The sequence below is a fragment of the Salvelinus sp. IW2-2015 genome, unplaced genomic scaffold (genome assembly GCF_002910315.2).
Source record: "Salvelinus sp. IW2-2015 unplaced genomic scaffold, ASM291031v2 Un_scaffold1267, whole genome shotgun sequence".
NCBI classification, from domain to species: Eukaryota; Metazoa; Chordata; class Actinopteri; order Salmoniformes; family Salmonidae; genus Salvelinus; species Salvelinus sp. IW2-2015.
Window position 1 is genome coordinate 105,923 of NW_019942809.1, and position 27,494 is coordinate 133,416.

The 27,494-nt window shown below is 39.8% G+C and overlaps 5 protein-coding genes and 1 pseudogene across 5 annotated transcripts in view; 3 read left to right on the plus strand and 3 right to left on the minus strand.

The window, feature by feature from the left end:
- The window catches only part of LOC112070243 (KN motif and ankyrin repeat domain-containing protein 2), a 147,961-nt gene that overhangs the window by 22,507 nt on the left and 97,960 nt on the right, over positions 1-27,494 (plus strand). The window lies entirely within an intron of this gene.
- Positions 9,109-9,974, minus strand: LOC112070245 (hemoglobin embryonic subunit alpha). Its single transcript, XM_024137667.2, has 3 exons — positions 9,846-9,974; positions 9,534-9,741; positions 9,109-9,337 (listed from the first exon to the last, which is right to left on the minus strand). The coding sequence occupies exons 1-3, from the start codon at positions 9,938-9,940 to the stop codon at positions 9,209-9,211; spliced, it is 432 nt and encodes a 143-aa protein (XP_023993435.1). The 5' UTR covers positions 9,941-9,974; the 3' UTR covers positions 9,109-9,208.
- Positions 13,152-13,909, minus strand: LOC112070244 (hemoglobin subunit beta-1-like). The gene is given in 4 exon segments (XM_024137666.2): positions 13,152-13,317; positions 13,319-13,372; positions 13,495-13,717; positions 13,805-13,909. Coding segments are annotated over 4 exon segments (447 nt in total). The 5' UTR covers positions 13,897-13,909; the 3' UTR covers positions 13,152-13,239.
- LOC112070260 (hemoglobin embryonic subunit alpha-like) lies at positions 16,212-17,140 on the plus strand (annotated as a pseudogene).
- On the minus strand, positions 19,051-20,013 carry LOC111980929 (hemoglobin subunit beta). The gene is made up of 3 exons (XM_024011986.3): positions 19,845-20,013; positions 19,387-19,609; positions 19,051-19,291 (listed from the first exon to the last, which is right to left on the minus strand). The coding sequence occupies exons 1-3, from the start codon at positions 19,934-19,936 to the stop codon at positions 19,163-19,165; spliced, it is 444 nt and encodes a 147-aa protein (XP_023867754.2). The 5' UTR covers positions 19,937-20,013; the 3' UTR covers positions 19,051-19,162.
- On the plus strand, positions 21,183-22,059 carry LOC111980933 (hemoglobin subunit alpha-2-like). The gene is made up of 3 exons (XM_024011990.3): positions 21,183-21,325; positions 21,434-21,641; positions 21,827-22,059. The coding sequence occupies exons 1-3, from the start codon at positions 21,231-21,233 to the stop codon at positions 21,953-21,955; spliced, it is 432 nt and encodes a 143-aa protein (XP_023867758.2). The 5' UTR covers positions 21,183-21,230; the 3' UTR covers positions 21,956-22,059.

Sequence of the window (27,494 nt, forward strand, 5' to 3'; positions counted from 1 at the left end):
AAAAGCTCTCTCTCACACACACACACACACACAAAGCAATGATGGAGTGTTAAAGTACGGTGCTTAAAGACACACAAAGCCGACAATGGCATGCCCATTATCTCTAGGCCGTGCCGAGTTCAACGAGACGCCCCGCTTGACCGTAGCTCGCTCGGTCTGAGCGCAGCGACCGTTACAAGAAGACAGAGCAAAATGACCTTTTGACCTCAATGTCAATTTGATTTGCTTTTGGGAGACAGCGAGAGAATCGTTAAGGTTAGAAACACAATTTCACCTCTTCAGGAAACACTCCTAAGGTCCTCCCATCTGTGCAAGCCTATCCTTGACCTTGTGGCATTAACCCTTCATAGTTAAAAGAAGGTGTTTAGATCAAAAAGTTTACAATGACATTTCGCCCCATAGGAATACATTGACTGCAACCTCCAAATTCAACCTGAAGCCTATGTGGGTTATGAAGGTCTTAGGAACCTGTCTTTGAGTGTCAGTCCATCAGGCCATCATAAGGTCTACCTGTGTCGATTCTAAGCTTCCTGGAACAACCGGAAGTGGTTAAAATCACCCTAAAAGTGTTTGCAATACCCAACCTGCAGTTTGAGAGAATGTGCATTCAGCCCTATGTAAATCACTGAGTTCTTAATGTATAGACTTAAAACTCAGGATTCTGTAAAAGCTACTCCAATGAGGATATGTGTTTTACTGTCAGCTTCCTGTGCAAACCGGAAGTGCCATAATATGGTGTCAAAAGGCTGTTTCGAAGGGTTAAAAAAGTTAAACTTTCCAAAACTTCATATTGTGATTAGGCAACCTCTCCTGAACTGTAAATCAGTCATTAGTCCCATCAGATTTCAAAGAAAAATTTACAACACCCTAACAGAAATGATGGAGGGACACACTGAGGGCGTAAGAGGCAGACAGTGCCTGTGGTAGTTACTTTTGTTCCAACTTTTAAATAGCCCTTAGACCTAGAGTTCTGAAAATTTACAAACTGTTCTAGACCTCAGGTCGATTGTGCACGGTGAATTATGTGGCTCTAGAAGGTTCTCGGATCGATAAAAGAGCCTTCGTGTATTTGCCATGTTTTCAATTCATTTTGACCTCAACGAAACTGGCGACGTTTAGAAAAGTCCCAGAGTCTCAAGACTAGTGCATTGAAACCGGCTCGGCCCATAGAGACAAACCCAACAAGCCTGTTCGATTTTGTATTTCTAAAGTATTTAAAGTATTTAAAGAATGCACGTTAAATTTGCAATATGATTCAACACATCATATTGCAAAAGTACAGTGTGTGTATGTTTGCAATATGATTCAACACATCATATTGCAAACGTAACAGTGTGTGTTACTTTTTGCAATATGATGTGTTGAATCATATTGCAAAATAACAGTGTGTGTTACTTTTGCAATATGATGTGTTGAATCATATTGCAAATTTAACGTGCATTCTTTAAATAAACCCTATGTGGGTTATGAATGTCTTATGAACCTGTCTTTGATAACAATCCATCAAGCCACTATGAGGTCTACCTGTGTCGATTCTAAGCTTCCTGGAGCAACCAGAAGTGATTAAATATCACCTAAAAGTGTTTTGCCATACCCAACCATCAGTTTGTGATATATAGTGCATTCAACGCTCGTGTAAAATCAGTCAGTTCTTAACGTATAGACTTAAAACTCAGGATTCTGTAAAAGCAACCCGATCAGGGATAATGTCTTTACCTATAGCTTCTGTGCCAACCGGAAGTGCCTTAAAATGGGGTCATAGGTGTGTTTTGAAGGGTTAAAAGTCAGAATTTTTCAAACTCAATTATGTGATTAGACAACCCTCATGAACTGTAAATCAAGTCATTTCTCCAACAGATGTCAAAGAAAAGCTCTCTACACAAAAACACCACAGCAAAAAAGCAAGGATGGCGTGAAAAAAGTACGGTGTTAAGACACACAAAGGCCTGCCGACAAGGATTCACTATTATCTCCAGGCCGTGCCGAGTTCAACGCATGCCCGCTTGACCGTAGCTCGCTCGGTCTGAGCGCGCGACCGTTACAAGAGAAAACGGACAAAATGCTATTGACCTCCCATGTCAATTTTGATTTGCTTTTGGGAGACAGAGAGAGAACCGTTCAGGTTAGAATGCACAATTTTACCTCGGCACACTCCACGGTCCTACAGTATAAGCCTCTAACCTGATCTTGCAAGTAACCCTTGCCAGTTCATACAACTAATGCGTATAAAGCATGCTTAACACAGTACAATGAAAATGTAGCCCATAGGAAATAATTGAGTGCACTCCTAAATTTCAACCTGAAGCCTTGTGGGTTAATGAATGTACTTACTGACCTGTCTTTGATAACATATCCAACAGGCCATCACTATGAGTCTCACCTGTGTGACTTCTAAGCTTCCTGGAGCAAAACCGAAAGTGGTTACATAACCCTAACAAGTGTTTTGCCATAGCCCACCACGCAGTTGGTGATTTTAGTCGCATCCAACCCTGTGAGAACAGTCAGTTTCTTTAAGTATTAGGACTTAAACTCAGCGAATTCCTAAGAGCATGACCCCGTCAGCATATTCTTTATAACTATAGCTTCCTTGTGCCAACGGCAATGCCTTAACAATGGGGTCATAGGTGCTGTTTCGAATGGTTAAAAAAAGTCACGATTTTCCAAAACTTTAAGTGTGTGATTAGGCAACCTATCGATGAACTGTAAAATCAGTCATTTCTCGAAACAGAGTGTCAAAGAAAAGCTCACACACACACCAAACAAGTCCAACTTTCGTGCACCCTAGGTATATTTTTTTTTAGAGCTTACCAGATCGCCTGGATGAAATTGCGTTTAGGGGGCATCCGGACTTCCATAACCCGCTCTGGAGCACTATTCGACGGAACGAAAATCAAACTGGGTGTTGCCTGAAGTGATCTTATGGAGGTCTTCCAAAAAAGATCAGAAAATAGTTCCCTGTATTTTTTTTCCTGACAAACATATTTTCTTGTTTTTTTATCTCGGTCAATTGGTCTGAGTGATCTTATGGAGTTATTTCCAAAAACCTCAAAAAAATATTCCTAAGTCCAAAACTTTTTCGTGCACCTGTATTTTAGGTATCCAGATGCCTGGATGAAATTGCGTTTAGGGGCATCCGGATTCCAATACCCGCCTTCTGGGAGCACTACGACGGACGAGAAATCAATGGATGTTGGCCTGAGCCGGGATTTACTGAGCGTTTTTCCAAAAAAGTCGAAAATTATTCTGGTTGTTTTTTTTCTGAAAAATATTCTTATGATTTTTTTCATTCGATGTCAATGGGGTCTGGCCTGACGTGATTTATACGGAGGTTTTTCCAGAAAAAAGTAAAAAAAAACAATATCTTTATGTGCATGTTTTTCTGTCCACTAAACGGTTTTAAATGCTTTTTAGGTGTCATCCAGACCGTTCCATGAGGAGCACTATATACGGCCCAATATCAATGTGGGTGCTGGCCTGAGTGATCTTTAGGAGTTTGCGGGGTGATAAGTACAAGTAAACATTTATAAAAAAACTGATGATGGTAAAAATGTGATAAAGTATTTCATACACTTCTTACATGTGTGAATTGGACGTAACAAATACGAAGAATTCAAAAAACGTCCAGAAAGCACTTTTTTATAATGAAATATATGTGTTTTTCCCAACATTTTTAACGATTCTTTGACTTTTAAACTTTTGACTATGACTTCCTATGATCACATTCCAAAATAGCACAAAACATATTCCTTAAAGTACAAGTAAACATGTTCATAAAAATTAGAAGTAAATGTGACTAAAGAGTATTGTTATAAGATTTCTAGTATACATGTGTAAGTCTGACGTAAACAATCGAAAGAATTCAAAAACGGGTCCAGAATGCACTTTTTAAGGGGTGATACGTTTTTTCCAAATTATCTTGACATATTTTTGACTTTTTGACTTTTGACTTTCCTATTGAAATCACATTCCAAATGCCACAAACACACTATTGCTTAAGGCAAAATAACCACATGTCAAAAAAATTTATGTTTAATGAAAAATTTGACAAAAGTATTTTCCTACAGTTCTTCACATGTGTAATTGGACGATAAAAGTCGAAAGAATTTCGAGAAAACGGTCCAGGAAAGCACTTTTTTTATAAGAGGGGGATAAGTTTTTGCCAAAATTATGTCAAAAATCTCAAAAATCTTGACTCTTGGGTCTTGACTTAGCAGTTAAAGTAAAGCCTATAGAAAAAATAAAGAGGAAAACTCAACACGCCCAAACTATAGAATTTTGGGGGTTACACGCTACATTTAGCAATATTGCATTTGCCACCCAACTTTTGGCACGAAACAGCGCCGGTTGTAATATGGAATGCCCACACAAATCCATCGTGTGTATGGTTCACTCGCTCTCTGCCAATAAGTTTGCCATGTTTTTTGATTACAATTAGGGGGGGAGTTCCAAACTATACAATAAGGATATAGCCCTAATCCGCTGAAACTAATAAATCACAATTAATCCAAGTAGGCTATTTAGCCTACTGCAGTGGAGTATTGAACAGGAACACTTGCACGACCAATAACGGTTTTTGGCCCAAGAATCCTTGAATGGAGCTTTCTCGCAGCACAGCTTGTCAGCCTAAATTGTGGCCTGCTTGACCCAACAGGCGCGCGTTGCATTTAGCATGTATTCGTCAATTTCTTGCCGGCGTCCACCTGCATCCTGCCAGCGACCAGCGGGACGCTCGGTCGCTGTACTTTTTCTTTATTTTTTTCCAAAAAAAATAATAACAACAAAAAACTCATGAACAAGTAAAGTCAACAACACATAAATCTATCCAGGTAAGTTGACTAGAGAACACGTTCTCTTTGCAGCCAACGACCTGGGGAATAGTTCATACAGGGGAGAGGAGGGGAGTGAATGAGCCATCTATAAAACTTGGGCATTATTAGGTGACCAGACAAGATGGTTAATTGAGGGCCAGATTGGCGAATTAGCCGGATCAGCCGCGGGTTTAACACCCCTACTCTTACGATAACGTGCCATGGGATCTTTAATGACCGTCAGAGAGTCAGGACACCCGTTTTAACGTCCCCCGACGCACCACACATCTCATACCTGCAAGGGGCAGGATTTTAGACCGAAAGTGCCACCCTCAACACAACTCCGCAGAACAGGCCCAAGCAGGGACGAGACCGCCTGTTGCCTCAGAATCACTGCACACTGGGTTGGTGATATAGACGCAGGTTGGAACGCGCCTGGCCCCTAGCTGCTGAGCCCGACCAACCACTCATTCCGCAATATGGTCCCCATCAAACAAACGGAACTGACAAGGACAAATCAACGGGCATAACTTCAGAAGAGCCAACAGTATATCTCGGGTCGAGTTATGCCTGACTGGCATTTGCTGTTGCGCATATTGTCCTGCGTCCACTATATCCACCTACAATAGGAGCGCACAACATGATACAAGCAACGCATGGCAGCCCAGCTGGCAGATGTGGCAAATAACCCATTCACACTCGCAAGTAATTGCCTTACGCTCGCCTTAACCCTGCTCGATTAATCAGAATATACAGCTGACTAATGCCAGCGGTCAAAATTATTATATGCCTTCATACTCATCTATATTATCACAACGTCTGTCAGAAACCGCTAGGAAGAACTCATATGCAGAAGCCTATGTCCTAACAAGCAGGCACACTCTACTGAAGACTAGGGGACCGGTATGGGGGGTGGCCAAGTCCTCCATTCGTGTCCTGGAAACACCAACCGATCACCAAGCACAAATATGTCGCTAAAAATAACATATGAACTGTGCAACACACACGGAAGTAAATTATCCAGTATATAGCGTTAAGAATTGACAACCAATAACATATGTAGGCTTACAGGCACCTAGAGGTAGGTAATGGTGTGTTTCTTCCCTCCTCTCTCTGGCTAATGATTGAGAAACTGTAGACGCTACATGTGTGCCCTGGGAGGCCGATTGAGAGTCTTGGAGCAATCAAGAACGGTATAATAAAATTGAAAAACCATCTAAATGAACTGGTGTCCCGCATTGCTGTTCATAAAGCCACCGACATCGTCATGGCGACAATTGGAACCAGAACGATATGTGAACACTTGGCCACCGCAAAGCCCAAGTGCCTGACCCTCCTGGAAGTTGCCAGTAGCCCTGCTTAAGATATTTTAGCCTGTGTTGGCTATTGGTTTGACGCAGGGCATAGGGTGGCGCACAATTTGGCCCAGCGCGTCCGGGTTAGGGAAGGTTTACCCGGGGTAGGCCTCATTGTAAAATAATCATTTGTTATTAACTGACTTGCCTAAGTTAAATAAAGGTTAAATATGTCTAGCTTGGTAGGCTTGTCGTGGTGGGAAAATTGAAATGTATATTGGGCCAAGTTGGACAGTAATAATGCATTTAGAGTATAGTTTTTTGAGAGAATACATAAATACCACCACACCGAAATAGCAAGTTTTATGGCTTGTTTGAAAACGAATTTCTTGCAATTCTACGTAGTAATATTTATGAGATCACTGACCATTCTCGAATCCCACCTGAACTTCCCGCTGTGCAATCCGGTTTCCGAGCCGGTCATGGGTGCAACCTTCAGCCACGCTCAAGTACTAAACAATATCATATAACCGCCATCGATAAAAGACATTACTGTGCAAGTCACGGTTCTTCATCGACCTGGCCAGGCTTTCGACTCTGCAATCACCATATTCTTATCGGCAGACTCAGTAGCCTCGGTTTTCTAATGACTGCCTTGCCTGGTTCACACAACTACTTTGCAGACAGAGTTTCAGTGTGTCAAATCGGAGGCATGTTGTCGTCCTCTGGCAGTTCTATGGGGGGTACCACAGGGTTCAATTCTCGGGCCGACTCTTTTCCATTGTAAACATATGATGTTGCTCTTGGCTCGGGCGATATTCCTGATCCACCTCTACGCAGACGACACCATTCTATATACTTCCGGCCCTCCTGACACTCGTACTATCTAACCTCCAAACGAGCTTCAATGCCATAAACCAACACTCCTTCCGTGGCCTCCCAACTTGCTCTTAAACGACTAGTAAAACCCAATGCATGCTTTCAACCGTTCGCTGCCTGACCCGCACGCCCGACTAGCATCACCACCTGGACGGTTCCGACCTAGAATATCTGTGGACATCTATAAGTACCTAGTGGTCTGGCTAGACTGCAAACTCTCCTTCCAGACTCATATCAAACATCTCCAATCCAAAATCAAAGCAAAAGAATCGGCTTTTCTATTCCGCAACAAAGCCTCCTTCACTCACGCCGCCAAACTTACCCTAGTAAAACTGACTATCCTACGATCCTCGACTTCGGCGATGTCATCTACAAAATAGCTTCCAATACTCTACTCAGCAAACTGGATGCAGTTTATCACAGTGCCATTCGTTTTGTTACTAAAGCACCTTATACGACCCACCACTGCGACCTGTATGCCCTAGTCGGCTGGCCCTCGCTACATGTTCGTCGTCAGACCCACTGGCTCCAGGTCATCTACAAGGCTATGCTAGGTAAAGTGCCGCCTTATCTCAGTTCACTGGTCACGATGGCTACACCACCCGCAACACGCGCTCCAGCAGGTGTATCTCACTGATCATCCCTAAAGCCAAAACCTCATTTGGACGCCTTCTTCCAGTTCTCTGCTGCCTGCGACTGGAACGAATTGCAAAAATCTCTGAAGTTGGAGACTTTTATTCCCCTCAACAACTTTAAAAATCTGCTATCCGAGCAGCTAACCGATCGCTGCAGCTGTACATAGTCCATCTGTAAACTACCCACCCAATTTACCTACCTCACCCCCCATACTGCTTTTATTTATTTACTTTTCTGCTCTTTTGCACACCAGTATCTCTTCTTGCACATGATCATCTGATGATTTATCACTCCAGTGTTAATCTGCTAAATTGTAATTATTCGATGTATTGCCTACCTCATGCCTTTTGCACACATTGTATATAGATTCTCTTTTTTTTTTCTACCATGTTATTGACTTGTTTATTGTTTACTCCATGTGTAATCTCTGTGTTGTCTGTTCACACTGCTATGCTTTATCTTGGCCAGGTCGCAGTTGCAAATGAGAACTTGTTCTCAACTAGCCTACCTGGTTAAATAAAGGTGAAATAAAATAAAAAATAAAAAAATGAGCACTATTTGATCAATTGATTTATTGATTAAATCTTTGCAAATAAATGATATGAATTGATGATTTACACATCTGTTTTATTTTATTCTGTAATAGAGTATATCTTAACCATGTGTTCAAGCTAATCAAATCCAAGTTTATTTAGGTGCTGTCCTTTTGGAACCATGAAGGGCACTCCAATCGTTTACAATAACACAAGATCTGTTGCCTAAGCCTGATAGTCTTACTCATCACATTATTATTATTATTACAAATAGAAGATTATCACTTCTCACAATGGTGCTCGTTTCGTAAAGTTAGATCAAAGCTAACGATTAATTATTATTTTACATAACAGAACCACATATAATAGCATAGCATAATAGGCCTATAGGCTAATGTTACTGTTCCACCAAAAACACCTCATMATTTCTAATGAGATTTTAGAATGGTTAGCTGAAGCTGAATAGTAAAAAAATAAATAATAAACTATCATGCGCCAAAACTCAACAGGATATATGCTTTGATTGAAACAAAATACAAGAAACGCTTATAGTCTGTTCATCTGCTCTAAACAGTCATTCAACAAGATCGAAATGCATAGACTATTCCCATGAAACTGATTAAGATCTATCAAATTATTGGAATACAGACGCATTTTTGCCGGTAAAACATTAATAACTATCATTCACGATTGACAGTGATGATGGCCTATATTGAAATTAGTTATGCCTAACTTGGTGTTTGAGGTTATTACAAATATAAAATGTTCTTGAGACAACATGTGTGGGCATAAGCAGACGTTGCAATTGGAAGATGCATGTTATAACAGGGCTCTCCAACCCTGTTCCTTTGTGTCATGTTTAATTGATGCATAATGCTAAGCCTGGCTGTTTTCGCCACACAATTGTTAACATTGAAAAATCCGCTTTCGCTTTATTAAATAAAAACGATCAAGATAAACAGTTGATGGCGCTATTTTTATTCCAGGATTCATATCAGACAACATGTGCAAATTTATGATCAACACGGAAAACCGAGAGGATTTATCTTCTCGCCTTTTAACGGTACTTCTCGGAAAGCGCCAGGGCCAACTTGGCGAGGAACTTGTCCACAGACACGTGCACCTCAGGGGTAAAGTCGTCAGGGAACATCATGGCCAGCACCACCAGAATGTTGTGGTTGATGATCTGTAGATGTAGAGGGAATAGAGTTATTATTATCAAGCGTTTAGGTCTAGTCCATATGCGAAATATGGTGTTTCTGAAGATTTAATTGGAACCGTCACAAAATACATACATAGGACTCACATTTGGACACGGTCGCCGCTGTGGTATTTTGAGAAAGGGTGAATCGTTTTATTGATTCAGTAAGTTATTTAGTCACCTTGAAGTTGGCGGGATCCACACGCAGCGTGAAGGCGTGCAGCTCGCTGAGGTTCAGAAGACCACCSGCCAGGTCGTCGATCTTGGTCACGGCATCYAGGACGCCTCCCATGACGGTCAGACCGTGCTTCTTGACGGGAGCAGAGCCGGGGCTCAGGTCCTTCCAGTGGGAGAAGTAGGTCTTGGTCTGGGGGTACACCACCAGGGTCCTGGAAATAAAAACATGTGATTATGGATTATGATTTAACGTGCGTAAATGCACCGCATAACTCTGTTACAAAACAATCTGTTCAATATATAAAGATTTCGTTACCTAGAGAGAGCCTCATTTCCAATGTCCTCTGCTTTGCCAGCCACCTTTCCAAAAAAGGCTGTCACGATCTGTTTGTCCTTGGCTGTGAGACTCATTCTAGCGGATTCTATGACACAAGATACTGCTGGTGCCATACGAGTGGACACTGGGAGTATTTATATCGTCTCTAAAGATCTCTTTGGCTTAGCTCCACCTTCAACTGGAAGTCATTGGATGTACACAATGTAGAGTTTGGTGATAACCATTAGTTATGTACCATCAATATATTGCTATTTCATTATGATCAATCACAAATGTGACCCTTTACGCACGGATATACCGTATGTGTAAGTGTCATGACGACAGTGATGAAAACCGGAAGAATCATGTTTCATGTGGTCATGAATCTAAAGGCTACATTATGCATGATGCAACAATGTCTTTTATACTTCTTATAATATAATGAACACTGTCAGCTGGACGTTTTATGCACAAGGAATGGTCTTTGGAATATGTCTGATTGCTATTATTTTGGCTTTTTAGGCGTGCATTTGTTTTATTGACTCATTCATTGATTCCTTCGTTTATGTAATCATTAATTCATTAATTCAGTAAATAGGCCTACTCCAATGACCAAAATGTACAGAAGGTACTTCTTTATTAATCTGACCCTGTTTTGTCACGGGTGGTACCAAACAAATGATAATGCACATCTCGTTGGCAAAGGTTGAGTGCCAAGATTGCTTTCTTATCTCTGCAACAGCAAGGCAACAATGACACCGCACCCCTTCTGGTAAGGTGTGTTGAAGGTTGATTTACATTTTCTCAGTAGGTCAGTAGTTACGGTTAGGCCAGGTCTGTCGTTCAAGTCACATGCTGCTGAATCTCTATAGTCTTTACCACGTCGTGCGATGTCACTCAGATTTCGCTAAAAATAGGTAAATGCATATGTGTGTGCTTGGCATGAGGGTATATCCGGAATAGGCTTTGTTTACCAATATCTACCCTGATGTCCTTGTAGCAGCTTATAAAGAGCATGTCGCCATTTGTTAGGTGCGTGGACAAAATCGGAGTAATACGTTTTGTCAAGAAGAATATTGATTGTTTGGGTAAGCTAATACACCTTGCATGATACATGTATAATTGAAGTATATCTCACTTGCTTTTCAAAGGGTGGCGCTGGTGAAACTACTGTGAAGGCTACTCTAACCTCGGCACCTCCACTTATCTCGACCAGAGTGATAACGTGGAAAGGTGAGCCAATGATTATCATGTTCACAATATTTTTTACCCTTTTTATTTCCTATCCCGTAGCATAACGCGATTAGCCTATTTCGTCACCAAATGCAACTAGTAAAATAGCCTATCTGCATTTTTTATTGAAAACATTGTAATACAGGCCTACTTATAGGATTTGCTTGGATCCWGCACCATGCCTAATGATAACGCTACACACTTCCTAATGTGTTGTAATGATGTTATAATAATGTTAAAGTCCTCTTGGGTCGTCTTGTTTAAGTAGTGCCGTTGCGTAATTCAGGTGCTTTTCCGAACATTAAGCACGTTGCTCTTCAAACCCATTTTGAATGCCAAAGTTGAGCTACAGTACCAGTAAAAAGTTTGGACACACCTACTCATTCCAGGGTTTTTCTTTATTTTTTACGTTGTTATAAGGGCACAAGGCGAGACACAGGAGGCAGATGGTTAGAGTCTTTGTAGTTTATTTATATCCAAAAGGAGTAGGCAAGAGAATGGTCATGGACAGGCAAAAGGTCAAAAACAGATTCTGAGTCCAAGAGGTAAAGAGTGGCCGACAGGCGCGATGTCAGGGCAGGCAGAAGAGTCAGTCTGGCGGGAACGGAGTCCAGAAAAACAGGCAAGGGTCAAAACCGGGCAGACTAGAAAAAGAGAATAGAAAACAGGAGCACGGAAAAAACCACGCTGGTTGACTTGAAAACATACAAGACTAACTGGCACAGCGAGACAGGAAACCCAATGATAAATACACTGGGGGAAATAAGCGACACCTGGAGAGGGGTGGAGACAATCACAAGAACAGGTGAGACAGATCAGGGCGTGACAGTTGTAGAATAATAGTGAAGTCATCAAAACTATGAAATAACACGAATGGAATCATGTAGTAACCAAAAAAGTGTTAAACAAATCAACAGCCATCTCAACGTCAACTGTTCCGACATCACTGCGTGAATCAGGCCTTCATGGTTGAATTGCTGCAAGGAAACCACTACTTAAGGACACCAATAAGAAGATGATGATTGGGCCAAGAAACACGAGCAATGGACATTAGACCATGAAAATCTGTCCTTTGGTCTGATGAGTCAAAATGTGAGATTTTTGGTTCCAACCGCCATGTCTTTGTGAGACGTGTGGTTCCCAAAGTGAAGTATGGAGGAGGAGGTGTGATGGTGTGGGGGTGCTTTGCTGGTAACACTGTCAGTGATTTATTTAGAATTCAAGGCACACTGCTACCACAGCATTCTGCAGCGATACTCCATCCCATCTGGTTTGCGCTTAGTGGGACTATCATTTGTTTTTCAACAGTACAATGACTCAACACACCTCCAGGCTGTGTAAGGGCTATTTGACCAAGAAGGAGAGTGATGGAGTGCTGCATCAGATGACCTGATCTCCACAATCACCCAACCTCAAACCAATTGAGATGGTTTGGGATGAGTTGGATCGCAGAGTGAAGGAAAGGCAGCCAGCATATGTGAGAACTCCTTCAAGACTGTTGGAAAAGTATTCCAGGTGAAGCTGGTTGAGAGAATGCCAAGAGTGTTGAAACCTGTCATCAAGGCAAACGGTGGCTCTTTGAAGAATCTAAAATATATTTGGATTTGCTTAACACTTTTGTTACTACATGATTCCATGTGTGTTATTGCATAGTTTTGATGTAGAAAATAGTACAAATAAAGAAAAACCCTTGAATGAGTAGGTGTGTACAAACTTTTGACTGATACTGTTTATGCAAATTCCGTCTACATGAGGCAAATAAAAGTTAACCTGGGCAACATATTTTCTGATAGACTACCTTACTTTTCCTACGATAGTGTATTAGAAAACAAGGAATGTTTTGATATAATTACAATAACATAATACTGATGAATATATTGATTATTCCGTTAATAACAATTCGTTGCTGCATGTGATATTTTACCAAATATACTCTCTCTCGAGACCGAGCGTCAAAGAGATGTTTCTCAATCTCACTTAGGCCAACGGCATAAGAGTTAAAGTAGGCTTGGCTACATTTTCTAATGGCTCCTGTTTTACTGCCCCCTCAAACAGAGTAAAGTGAAGAGCATGGACGTGTGCTTAACAATATATTTTATTATTCATACAAAATGTCTTCTATAATAAAATATATATGTGTATTCCACAATAGAACATGTCTCTAGTGGTACTGTCTGCCCAGCGCAGAGACGACCACGGTCAGGAACTTCTGCCAGGCCGCTTGGACGTCTGGCGTGAAGGGCAGGCCGCCCCATCTGGGAGGCCAGAACAATGGTGAAGCAGTCGCCCAGCATCTGGGAGAAGGAAACGATTGAAACGTTAGTCATTTATTTGCACAACAGTATTCTCTTGGATGTAAATCAATGAGATAAAACGTATTGTTAATTTGTTTTAGGCACCACATTAGTATTCATACCCTGAAGTTGTCGGGATCCACATGAAGTTTCTCCGAGTGCAGAACGCTCAGCTCGGCGTAGGTGTTATTGATGTCATCCATATTCTACACAGCTCGCTCGATGCCGTTCAGCACAGTGATGCCATGCTTGGCAACTTTTTTATTGCCCATGATAGCCGCTGCGCTGTTTAAGTCTCCAAAGGTTTCAAAGTACCTCTGAGTCCATGGATATACAATAAGACACCTGGAAAATACACATTACATTATGAGATACGTCATATAAATTAATCCATTTAATTCAATGAATTCAATTGCATTGTTATAAGCCGACCTTCTCAAAGCAAGGGGTCCGACCACTTTGACGTTGATTTTTCCCCAGGTCTCCATGATGAGCTTCCGCTTTTCAACTGTGCAGTCAATCATGTTGAATTTGTTGTGTGTCCTCTGATCTGTGAGAAGATCTGTCAGTGTTCGGCACTGTGGCGTTTTCATTTCTATTGAACCCCTCCGACCCAGTGGACGAATCAAACTTGGAGGATTCATGCCAAAAACGACATCAAAGGTTCGCAAAACGTTAATGGTAATCTGTCATTCCTTGCCAGCCAGCTGTTCTTATCGACCAACACCATATAATCATAGTTCTGCCAAATGCCCAAACGGCAACTGAGGTCGACTTATGGAAAAGTTTCACACCGGCAATATGTGTCTCTTTTATTAGTACCTTATAAAAGCACCATCAAGACGTTTTTTTAACCTTTATTTAACTAGGCAAGTCAGTTAAGAACAAATTCTTATTTACAATGACGGCCTACCCCGGCCAAACCCGGACGATGCTGGGCCAATTGAGCCCTATGGGACTCCCAATCACCGCGGGATGTGATACAGCCTGTAGATAACAGTAGTTTTATATTATTCAGTGCAAGCTGCGTGAATTACTATAACAAGGATTGGAAGTTACCACCAGTCACTGCAAAATGTGGTAGACAGCAAGAATGTGGTAGAAAGAAAAAAGTTGACTTTCTTGAAAGGGACCGAGCTAAAGGGCTGTTTATCCAATATATGCGCGAATTGAACGTGAGGTTGGGCTGGTTTATCTTGCCAAGCTCCAATTAGTTGCCTTGTTCTGATAAGCCATTATAAACACCCTTTTCTTGTCAACAACAATCTCCATACGTTGAATGTATTGGGCAAAATGGTATTAACTGATAAGTAAATCATTTTTTGATAGTAATTAATTGCGGGGTCAGGATTAGAAATCAATTTATTCACTTTAGTCAATCTAAATCAGTCTCGCTCATATAAAATCATACAGAATTATTATTCCAATTATTACCAATTGTTTACGATAATTACGCATCAAATAATTAAGAAATATACCAAATGAAACCTCTATCATACATTGGCCCCATAAGCCTGTCCCCAATTATGGCCAAATAAATAACTACAGCATCGGTAAAAAAAATATTATTATTATTTGACTAATAATACTTAATACGTCGCAAAGTATATTTTAAATTCAATGAGGTTCTCTCCATTCATGTACTTTTACGCAAACGTCATTCTATAGATTGTAACTAAAATAATAAGTTTATTGAGTTATCTTGATGTAGGTTATTCAAGATCTGCAAAGTCATGAGCCTCCTAACCTCATCTCCCCAACCTATGTTTTACTTTATTTACGACCTAACGACGAGGTTAGAAAAGTAATTTAATAATTTAGAAAACACATTAATGGATACTGTACAGTATCTTTCCAGATATTGTTTTTAGATACTTCCTTTTATATTGGTTCACTTAGGCTACTACTTTTGAGCCAAAAAAACTGATGAACTCATATTCGATAACTATTATGTTATCCAAGTAAATGGGTCAAATTATAGTATTTTCTTTTTTTTCACCCAATCTACGAATACCAAAACAAGATATTTGACTAAGCAGTTAGAACCTTCTTACGATGTATATTTAATAGCCGAGGTGTTTCGTTAGTAACGTGGCTCTTGAAAACAGCAAATCGACGAGTGATCCAGATACCTTTTTGCAGTTTCCGGTCACTTTATTTCCAAATCTCCGCTAAACATAGAATCAATATGTTTAGGCTATCTGTCTGACTGTGACTGCCGATAACTGCAGAAGGAAGTCGACCAAAAATACGAAGTTGCCAAAATATTTGCAATTGTTACAAACAAGTGAAGGATAAAACCGAGATGACTGCATTGAAAGATACATAGGCCTATGTAGGCTATTTGGGCCTATGTAGGCTATTTAAATCATATTGAAATCTATTTCATGTTCAGTCAATTGAGTTATATTTTGCAACTAGGTCATTTTTGTCTCAATGTGTTTCATGATGTGTGTTTGCAGCCATAGGTGGCAATTTCTCTCTAGGTGCTGATCCGTCGTCAGTATTATTGTGGAATAATTCTTATGTTAAGGTGAGAGAAAGCTGATCTGAGAGCAGCGCTGCTTTTCTTTGGATTATATCAGTATCGACGCACTTAGCGAACATTCTCTCTTTGTGCTTGTTTGGGAAACAACAAACTGTTATAAAGTTGGCTCGTAAATAAGGATGCATCTGGTAGGATCATCGTAATGCTTAAATTACATCGCACCTGGGAAACGAGGCCCATCCCCGTACATCTCAATGTGTAAGTGTCTTGAACATGTTAAACCTTACGTTTAAAAACGAGTCATTTGTGTTTCAACTTCTTATCTATGCAATACTCCAATTTCAACAAAAAATGGAATACGTTCTAGTTGGCACGTATCTCGTAGGTGGGTCTGGGGTGTGCCATGCGGCTTGTTTAATATAAAAGCGTTCGTTTGTAACAGCTCATCGCTGAACTTTTTTTCAGTATCCTCTCTAAAGACAACAATAATGAGTCAGTCTCACCGCTAAGGACAAGGCATTGGTCAGGGCCTTCTGGGCCAAGTTGTCCGGCAAGGCTGAGGACGTCGGATGCGATGCTCTTTCTAGGTAAAGGAATTATCCAACTGCTATATTGTTGTTTTAGAATATACAATTTGGTGTTAGCTAGCCTTAAATCTCGACATGTATTTTTCCTCCCGTGCAGAATGCTGGTGGTGTACCCCCAGACCAAGACATACTTCTCCCACTGGCCGGACCTGAGCCCCGGTTCTTCCCCGGTCAGGAAGCATGGTAAGACTATCATGGGAGGCGTTGGTGAAGCCGTGGCCAAGATCAACGACCTCACCACAGGTCTCCTCAACCTCAGCGAGCTGCACGCCTTCCAGCTGCGTATAGATCCAGCCAACTTCAAGGTGAGGACAGTATAATATTTATTTACATTTCAGTAGGCTACGTTTWACAGTAAAAGAGACAACGTAGGCTAACATACCCTACATTAAAGATGCATACGAACTCATTTACATTTAAGTCATTTAGCAGACGCTCTTATCCAGAGCGACTTACATTTCCATTKATTTCCTCTTGTAGATCCTGTCCCATAACATATTGGTGATGCTGGCCATTTTGTTCCCCGCTGACTTCACTCCAGAGGTTCGTGGACAAGTTCCTGGCCGCCCTGGCCCTGGCTCTGGCCGAAAAGTACAGATAAACTGTGGGGCATCATCAGACCAGACATATGGCAGGATGTGCTAAATGCTCTGTCTTGTTCTAAATTATGAATAAATGTTCCAACGCACATAACCACGTTATCTGGTCTTTACTTTGCTTTTTAATGAGTCGTGTTGTGGCGTCTGGACTTGATATGATGAAATACGTTCCTATTTTTAAGGCTGAAATAACTATTTCTCAAAATCTTGACGAAATGCAAAAACGTATTCATAAAGAAAACTGAGACAATGCAAAACATTGCCGCATGTCCATGAGCAGTCCTCTAAGAAGTTTGCAGTAAAGGTTTCGTAAGTAGTCTAAAAATATAAAAGGGAACTCAAAGTACAAATATAAAAGGGAACTCAAAGTACAAATACCGACAGTAGCCTATAGATGAATCAAATAGCCCTCCTCGAACTTGCTATTGAAAATCAAGGTTGAACAAACAATTTGACATACAAACAAATCAAATCAAATGTTATTTGTCACATAAACATGTTTAGCAGATGTTATTTCGGGTGTAGCGAAACGCTTCTAAACAACATCGGGAAAGGATTTGATAGATTACCAATATATTATTTGTAAACATTATGGATAGATTATAATCAGATATTATCTATAAAACTAAAATGTAAAACATAACCTAATGATTTTGATTGGCTGATCATGCTATATTTGTAACATATTATTAATTTATTTTTATTAACCAATGTGGTTCAGTTTCCATAAAATGTCAACAGTTAAATGTCAAATGTTACACTTTAAAATGAAATGCACAGTATATATTGTTACATTTCTTAGAAATATTGGTTGATTAATTAATTGATTCATCAGTCTACTATTAATGAGAAGTTAGCAGTAAAAGTTTAAAAAGTAAAATAAAAAAAATCGAGAAGGGGAACAAAGTTGAAATAGTAGCTTATAGATTAATCAAATGGCTTGCTTAGAACTTGCTACTAATAAACAATATTGAACAAACTATTTGACATAGGACCACAAAAACAATTTGACATACAAAAATAATATATCTTAGATAATTTGGCTAAATAAGGACTGATATATATATAATGAATTGATTGATATTATTTATTAATTACATTTCCTATACACATAAAACTGTCCTAAACACATTTCCTATACACATAAAACTGTCCTAAACACATTTCCTATACACATAAAAACGTATATAACCTAGTGGTTTTGCTGATCATGCTATAATCGTAACATATTGTTAATAGCATTTTTATAAACCAATGGGGTTTAGTTTTCATAAAATGTGAAAAGTTACATGTTGCATTTATACATGATGTAAAATGAAATACACATACAGTATATCTTGTTSAATTTCTTAAGATTATTGGTTGATTAATTCATTGATTTAATAATCTGTAATCTAATGACTTTAATAGATTCCTATCTGAACACTTTATGTAAGGTTATCATGGTTCCACAGCTGGCCATGACAGGAGGTGCCTCTGACAAATGTATTTTGTACTTTATAGGGTTCTATTGACCAATTGATGTATTATTATTCATACATGAAAATGTATGTCATTTTGATCTGGTTAAACTCTCGACCATTCAACAATTCCTTGCCACACTAAGACATCAACCAAACATTGAATAACAGATCTGTTATGAAAAGTTCTGTTGAACCTTTATGAATGACGATTGTGTGTAATTAAACAGGAATTTATCATTGCAGCTCTGCTCTTATTTGACTCAATGTATCAATGCTGCATCTCTGGACACACGTTTGTCTTCATTATATGGTTCGCTCACGCACAGCTAATGTAACATGTCAGTGTTGTTAATTGCAAAACAAATATTTGTTGTTATTTGCCAAATATTTGTATATATTGCACATTATCCATATCTGGTTAACAAGGTTTTTGCGATATTCACAGCCACAGCCTATCATATTACCATATTAGGCCTATTTTGTCTTCTATATGTGCCACCGTATTGATGTTCATGCAAGAAAAAAAAGGCACAGATAAAAATATTATTTTGCTGATTTTATTTGCTTTAGTAGAAGGAACAACATGTTCCTCTAAACAAATGATCAGCGCTTGTTGGTCCTCTGGTGGTCGTCCGTCTCTGAGTGGAGGGGCTCTAGTGGTACTGTCTGCCCAGGGAGCTCACCACTACGGCCAGGAACTTCTGGAAAGCGCCCTGGACATCAGCGGTGAAGTCAGCACCCATTCTCGCAGCAACAACAATAGTAAGGCAGTCAGCCAGCAGCTGCAAAAGAAAGGAGCCATGGACATGTAAGAAAACGCATTCTGCCACACCATAGATAGGCAGTACCTTGTGTGAAGTAGAACATTTCAATTTACCCGGAAGTTGTCTGGATCCACGTGCAGTTTCTCGGAGTGCAGCACGCTCAGCTCTGCGTAGGTGGCCTTGATGTCATCCATGTTCTTGACAGCCCGGTCCAGTCCGCGCAGGACGGTCTTTCCGTGAGCAGCGACCATTGGGTTTCCCTGGATGGCAGCGGCGTTGTACAGGTTTCCAAAGTTACCGAAATACCTCTGGGTCCAGGGGTACACAACCAGACACCTGTAGAAATAATAAACAGTTAAGAATTACACAAACGTGATATCAGCATACACACATATCTTACGGAAATCAATTAATGTGTCATTTGGAGATGTCAATTACGCGTAAATTACACGCATGTCTCAAATACGACTTCGTCTTTAAAATCATAATAACAAGCGCATAATAATATAATAACAATATAATAACATGACTAATTCCAATAATTTGTAGACCACAGTTTTAAACGCACTACCTGGAAAGAGCCGCGGGGCCTACGTCATCGTAGTCCATCTTCTCGAAGACGCTCTGAATGGTGCCGCGCTCAAAGTCTGTCCACTGAACCATGTTGCTGGCTGTTGAAGTTTCTTTCACAGAGGCTAACGAATCATATACACTTGGTCTTCGTTTGAGCAGCGTTTTTAAAAGGATCGGAACGCTCCTCCCTAAATACAGCGATGGGTGGGGTCATGGTAGGAGGCTGTATAAGCCAAAAGTCACAGATTTTACTGAGATAATAATGTGAAGGTTTACTGTTTACCATATATGTTTTAAAGCAATTTGACAATAATACATTGTCCTAAAATCCATTACGAAATCATTAATTTAAGTATTAGGTTACATACCAATTATTACATTAACATTATTAGAAATATTAACAAAAATAAGCCCAAAATAGTGGGGAAATATACAATTCTCAACACATGCAAATACATGTGTAATATGCCTAATATCTGAAGGTTTAGGCCTATTGCACATTAATTACACTTGGTGGGGATTCAATTACTTTGTCTGAGAAACATTTTTCAACTATCTCTGTGTATGCCTATAGTCAGATATTAGTAAGATATAACTACGATATTAATATATTACTAAGATATATTAAATAGCCTACTAAGATATTACATCATTTTTATCCTTGTAATACATTTCTAAACAAATGAATTGATATTTCACCTCTATGTTCATTCTGTGYTAGTAAGGGCGAACCCATTGAATATTTATTTTTATAGTTACACTATTCCAATCTATTTTGGTATTATGCATCTCTACTGTCAACTTTTCCATATTTCTGAATACAGGCTTCTATTTCTTACTTATGATACAGGCAATTTAGCGATTGACAATACAATTAGACTTTTCTCTTTATTGGGTAAATACCATAAAGCCAGAGTGATAAATAAATAAATAAATTATTTTGTACTGAAATAAAATATGGAAATGACTGACTCCCTTGTGAAAACTACCAGCATTAAAAACCTCTCAACACATCTCTAATACTAAATAACTTCGTAGACTTCAATGACTGTCATAATCATGTATTTTTTTATTTGTTTTATCCATCTCTACCCTGTGTGTTTTATGTTTGATATTGTGTGCTGCTCAGAAGGTGCTAACAATGTCTTTGTAAGTCGTGTATGGAGGATTGTACCAACTTGTGTTTTTGTCGAGTAAAATAAGCAAATAAATGTAATAACTTGTGAAGGGTTGTGCCTATTGAACATTAACAAAAGGCATGTTGTATCTTGTTAATCTCGGAGGTGGGTCTGCATTGGGTGGGGCTCGCGGCTAATATAAAAAGCCTCCGTTTGTAAGAGCTCATCACTGAACTTCTACTCCAGCATCGTCTTTAACGACAACCATGAGTCTCACCGCTAAGGACAAGAAAATGGTCAAGGCCTTCTGGGCCAAGGTGGCCGGCAAGGCTGAGGACATCGGATGCGATGCTCTGTCTAGGTAATGGCTGTCGTGCTGCTAATCTTATAGCTGTTTTTGACGTAAAAATGTAGACTGTTTGGTGTTAGCGTTCCATCTTTCTTGACATGTTTTTTTCTTCCGGTGCAGGACGCTGGTTGTGTACCCCCAGACCAAGACCTACTTCTCCCACTGGAAGGACCTGAGCCCCGGCTCTGCCCCAGTCAGGAAGCACGGTGGGACCATCATGGGAGGCATCGGTTTAGCCGTGGCCAGCATCGACGACATCAACGCAGGTCTCCTCGCCCTCAGCGAGCTGCACGCCTTCCAGCTGCGTGTTGATCCCGCTAACTTCAAGGTCAGGACATTCACAGCATGATTTATAATCATTTGTTTACCGTTGACACCAAATGAAAATGTATAGTTAAAATGCATTTAAAATATATCGGGTACTCTTTACAGTAAAATGGACAACATAGCTTATTAAATAAAATAGCCTATAAAACATGTAGCGTACTAATGTTCATTTCTTTCGTCCTGTAGATCCTGTCCCACAACATCTTGGTGGTGCTGGCTATCTTGTTCCCCAATGATTTCACCCCCGAAGCTCATGTGTCCATGGACAAGTTCCTGGCCGCGGTGGGCCGGGCTCTGTCTGAGAAGTACCGATAAGATGTGGACAGAAGGCATCAGACCAGACAGATTGCAGCATTGATCAGCACTGTGCTCAGCTCTGTACTGTTCTAAAATATAATTAAATGTTCAAACGCGCATAATTACGTTTTTTGGTCTTTGCTTTGGGTTTTAATGAGTTGTTTTGTAGAGCACAAGACCTGATATGATTAAACAAGTTGCTGTTTGCAAGTCTGAAAGACATCGAAAGGCAAAAGGTATTCATAAAGAAAATGGAGACTATATGCAAAACATTTCCACAAAAAGCGGTCCTTAGAGAAGTCAGCAGTAAATGTTTAAAACGTTTTTTAAAAACTAAATCAGAGAAGGGGAACAAAGTTGAAATAGTAGCCTAATAGATCAATCAAATGGCTTGCTTAGAACTTGCTATTGATAAACAAGATTGAACAAACTATTTGACATAGGACCAGATAAACAAAATGGAAAAAACGATTTGATATAACAAAGTAATATATATTAGATAATTAGGCTAATTAAGGAATATGTAAATATCATGAATGGATTGATAGTATTTATTAATACAATTTCCTAATCTCAAAGTTGTCAAGGACAGGAGGTGCCTCTGATAAATGTATTTTGTATTTTATAGGGTTCTTTTGACAAACTGATTTATTGTTATTAATAAATAAAAATGTATCTCATGTTGATCTGGTTAAAGATAGAATCGTTCATTGAAACAATAACAAAGTATTCATGGTCTGTTTTGGTAAAAATCTGAGGGATGGGCATGGAAATATGTGACCACTCTCAAAATCGTAGACAGAGCTATGGATGMAAGGACTGACTATCCATGATATCAACATTATAGTTGTAACCATGTTTTGAGGCGATACAGTGTCTGTTTACATTTAATTTGTTTGCAAACAGAGTAAAAGAATAAAACAAGCTTATATTTTGGGTTCTGATGGGGTACGACAGTTGAACTGAGCTCATGAGGCATTTACAAGTTATATTCTTTAAGAATCAATGGGTATATATAATTAATTCCCAAAATCGATGTACAGTTGAAGTCGGAAGTTTACATACACCTTAGACAAATACATTTAAACTCAGTTTTTCACAATTCCTGACATTTAATCCAAGTAAAAATTCCGTTTTAGGTCAGTTAGGATCACTACTTAATTTTAAGAATGTTTAATGTCAGAATAATTGTAGAGAGAATGATTTATTTCAGCTTTTATTTATTTCATCACATTCCCAGTGGGTCAGAAGTTTACATACACTCAATTAGTATTTGGTAGCATTGCCTTTACATTTTTTAACTTGGGTCAAACGTTTTGGGTAGCCTTCCACAAGCTTCCCACAATAAGTTGGGTGAATTTTGGCCCATTCCTCCTGACAGAGCTGGTGTAACTGAGTCATGTTTGTAGGCCTCCTTGCCCGCACATGCTTTTCAGTTCTGCCCACAAATTTTCTATAAGATTGAGGTCAGGACTTTGTGATGCCTCTCCAATACCTTGACTTTGTTGTCCTTAAGCCATTTTGCCACAACTTTGGAAGTATGCTTGGGGTCATTGTCAATTTGGAAGACCCATTTGTGACCAAGCTTTAACTTCCTGACTGATGTCTTGAGATGTTTGCTTTCAATATTCCACATAATTTCTTCCTCTGATGCCATCTATTTTATGAAGTGCACCATCCCTCTGCAGCAAAGCACCCCACAACATGATGCTGCCACCCCCGTGCTTCACGGTTGGGATGGTGTTTCTTCGGCTTGCAAGCATCCCCCTTTTTCCTCCAAACATAACGATGGTCATTATGGCCAAACAGTTCTATTTTTGTTTCATCACGACCAGAGGACATTTCTCCCAAAAAGTACGATCTTTGTCTCCATGTGCAGTTGCACACTGTAGTCTGGCTTTTTTATTGGCGGTTTTGGAGCAGTGGCTTCTTCCTTCCTGAGCAGCCTTTCAGGTTATGTCGATATAGGACTCGTTTTACTGTGATATAGATATTTTGTACCTGTTTCCTCCAGCATCTTCACAAGGTCCTTTGCTGTTGTTCTTGGTGATTTTTCACTTTTCGCACCAATGTACGGTCATCTCTAGGAGACAGAATGCGTCTCCTTCCTGAGCGGTATGACGCTGCATGGTCCCATGGTGTTTATACTTGCTACTATTGTTTGTACAGCATGAACGTGTACATTCAGGTATTTGGAAATTGCTCCCAAGGATGAACCAGACTTGTGAGGTCTACCAATTTTATTTCTGAGGTCTTGGCTGATTTCTTTCGATTTTCCATGATGTCAAGTAGGAGGCACTAAGTTTGAAGGTAGGCCTGAAACATCATCCACAGGTACACCTCCTTATTGACTCAAATTATGTCAATTAGCCTATCAGAAGCTTCTAAAGCCATGACATAATTTTCCGGAATTTTCCAAGCTGTTTAAAGACACAGTCAACTTAGTGTATGTGAACTTCTGACCCACTGGAATTGTGATACAGTGAATTATACGTGAACTAATCTGTCTGTAAACAATTGTTGGAAAAATTACTCTTGTCATGCACAAAGTAGATGTCCTAACCGACTTGCCAAAACTATAGTTTGTTAACAAGATATTTGTGGAGTGGTTGAAAAACGAGTTTTAATGACTCCAACATAAGTGTATGTAAACTTCCGACTTCAACAGCAGCAACTAGGGAGTCTAGGTTTAAACTCTCGATCACTCAACAATTTCTTGCCACACTAATACACGAACCTAACAAACCTAACATTGAATACCAGATCTGTTATGAAAAGTTCACTTGAACTTTTATGAATAAAATGATTGTGTGTTTAATCAGGAATTAATCATTGCAGTCCTGATGTCATTTAAACGCATTGTATCAATTCTGCACCATTAAACACAAGGTAGTATTTATTAGTTGCATTGGTTAGTTCACGCACAGCTAATGTAACATGCCAGTGTGGTTMATTGGAAAATATTTGAGTTATTTGCTAAATATTTGTATATATTGCACATTATCAATATCTGATTAACAAGGTGGAAATATTTACACACTTAGTTCATAATGCACATGTGCCACCATATTGATGTTCATGCAAGAAAAATAAGGCACAGATAAAAAATATTCATTTGCGGAAGATTTTATTTKCTTTAGTAGAAGGAACAACATGTGCCTCTAAACAAATGATCCTCAATAGCCAATATGACACGTTTCATGTTTCTCATATGCCTAATGAGTTCCATATTAGTAGAGTTGTAATATGGTCAAAAATGTGTACAATACAGCCACGCATCAAGGCGAAATTAGGTCTTCCTATTACAAATCTAGTAGCGCCCTCTGCTGTTACTATCTGGCACTTTGTGGCGCATTCTTTTTATTGGAAGCAGTTCCTGGATAATTTCCCCCCTCAATCAAATCTCCAGCAGAGGGCACTCTCAACCTTTCATATAAGAGACACCTAAGCATACCTTGGAGTTATCAAAGAGGCACACTCATAGATATAGAGGACTCATTTTTATATCTGTGCCATTTTAGCGTCTGTGACAGCAGCGCCATTGAGGCTACAGCCCATAGGAATCCCCACCCAGTTGACTACTTTGACTAGGCCTACTTTAAAATGGCAGAAGCATGGTGGAAGCCCTCAATGGCTCTGCCCATGCTAACACGTCCTTTTGGCCACTAGAGGCCTCTATCATTCTCCATGGGCACACCAGAAAACTCAGAGAACGTACAGTATGAGAGCTCACGTTCATGTCGTGGAGCTTCGGTAGGCCGGATATGGAACAGAGGATCAAACCAAACCAGTGTGGTCCATAGAGGTACTGCGGGGATCCGCAGACATATCTCCAAATGAGTATTTCTAACAACAGATTAAACTAATTTTGGCCAAGGGATCCGTGGAATAAGTTTAGAGTGTGTAATACAATACAATACAATACAATACAATGTAATATTATTCATCTACAATGTATGTTCTTAATTAAGGGAAACTACATAATAATGAGTGATGAGAGGGTGTGTCAGAAATAATTATGCGCTATAGCTGTATTTATTTCATTTTTGCACCTGGGAGAGTTCAACCAATGATGTCATTGGTTGATTGAGCCTGCTGTCTGATCTAAAAATGAATGGAGTCGTGTTTTGTAGCAATTGTTGTGGCCTTTGTGTTCAGCTGATTGCAGATCACACAATCACTCTAGTATTTATGGTTGTCCTTGTTCAATAGAGCCGTCGGACTTGTCTCAAAGATGTTCATATGCACAAGTTGCAATCAAGTGAAGGATCAATTCATCACACAGGCTACCAGCAGCATGGTTACCTAGACTATTGAACAAAAACCAGCACTTCAACATTTAAAAAAGAAGGACATGAAAAGTGTTTTTGTAAATACAATAAATTAACCTCAAGTTATCATATTGAAATCTATGGGATGTAATTTTCCATTGGGTTATTGTTATTAGTCATGTGGACTTGGAATGAATTGCTCTAATATTGCTCAAAAGTTTGGACACACCTACTCATTCAAGGATTTTTGTTATTTTTACTATTTTCTACATTATAAGATAATAGTGAAGACATCAAAACTACGAAATAACACATATGGAATCAATTACAATTAGTGTATACAATTGAGTTCAGGCACATGCCCATTCATCAGATGGACACACTTCCTCTCCCAGACCCTCACATGCATGTGTGTTTGAGCACACACACACACACACACACATGTACACGTACACGCACGCACGCACGCACGCACGCACGCACGCACGCACGCACACGCACCACACACACACACACACACACACACACACACACACACACACACACACACACACACACACACACACACACACACACACACACACACACACAACACACAACACACACACACACACACACACACACACACACCTCACTCCCCATCTTGGCTTCCATGGCAACCGACACCGGGAACTTTTCCCCAATATAACCTTTCCCCCATGGGAACCACACCTGTTGGTATTCTCACAAACAATCGCAACATTGTTTCAATAATATATAGAACTTTTCTAGCAGCTCTGGTATATAAAGCTTTTTTGAGGCCTTGCTCACAATTCATTCTTTGCCAGCACAATGACCAAACAATATACTGTATGTGAGGCTCTTGATAATATCTTTGATCATGACACTGGTGAGGAGGAGAGAGGCCAGGAAACTGACAGTGAAGTAGTCAGATTGCCAGGACACCTGGCTACGTGGGAAACGTAAGCGTAAGTAAAATGACATAGGGTCAGTGCCGATTTTAGCATGTAAATCTTGGTGGGGCAAAAGAGAAGTGGGATGCAAGCAAAGCCACTACACAACATAACACTAAACAATACATTAATTGCACTATAACGGTGACAAACTGTTAGGGCCTACATAAAGCTGTCCCAACAGCAATCCCAACATCTTAATCCTGCTACACCTGGCTATCAGCGGAGCCTTGTCTGCCAGCGAAACAGTTCAATCAGCCTCATTTACTGCCTTAAAAAAACATAGCTGATATGAGTGACTTGTTTAATAAACAAATGTGTTTTTTAATGACA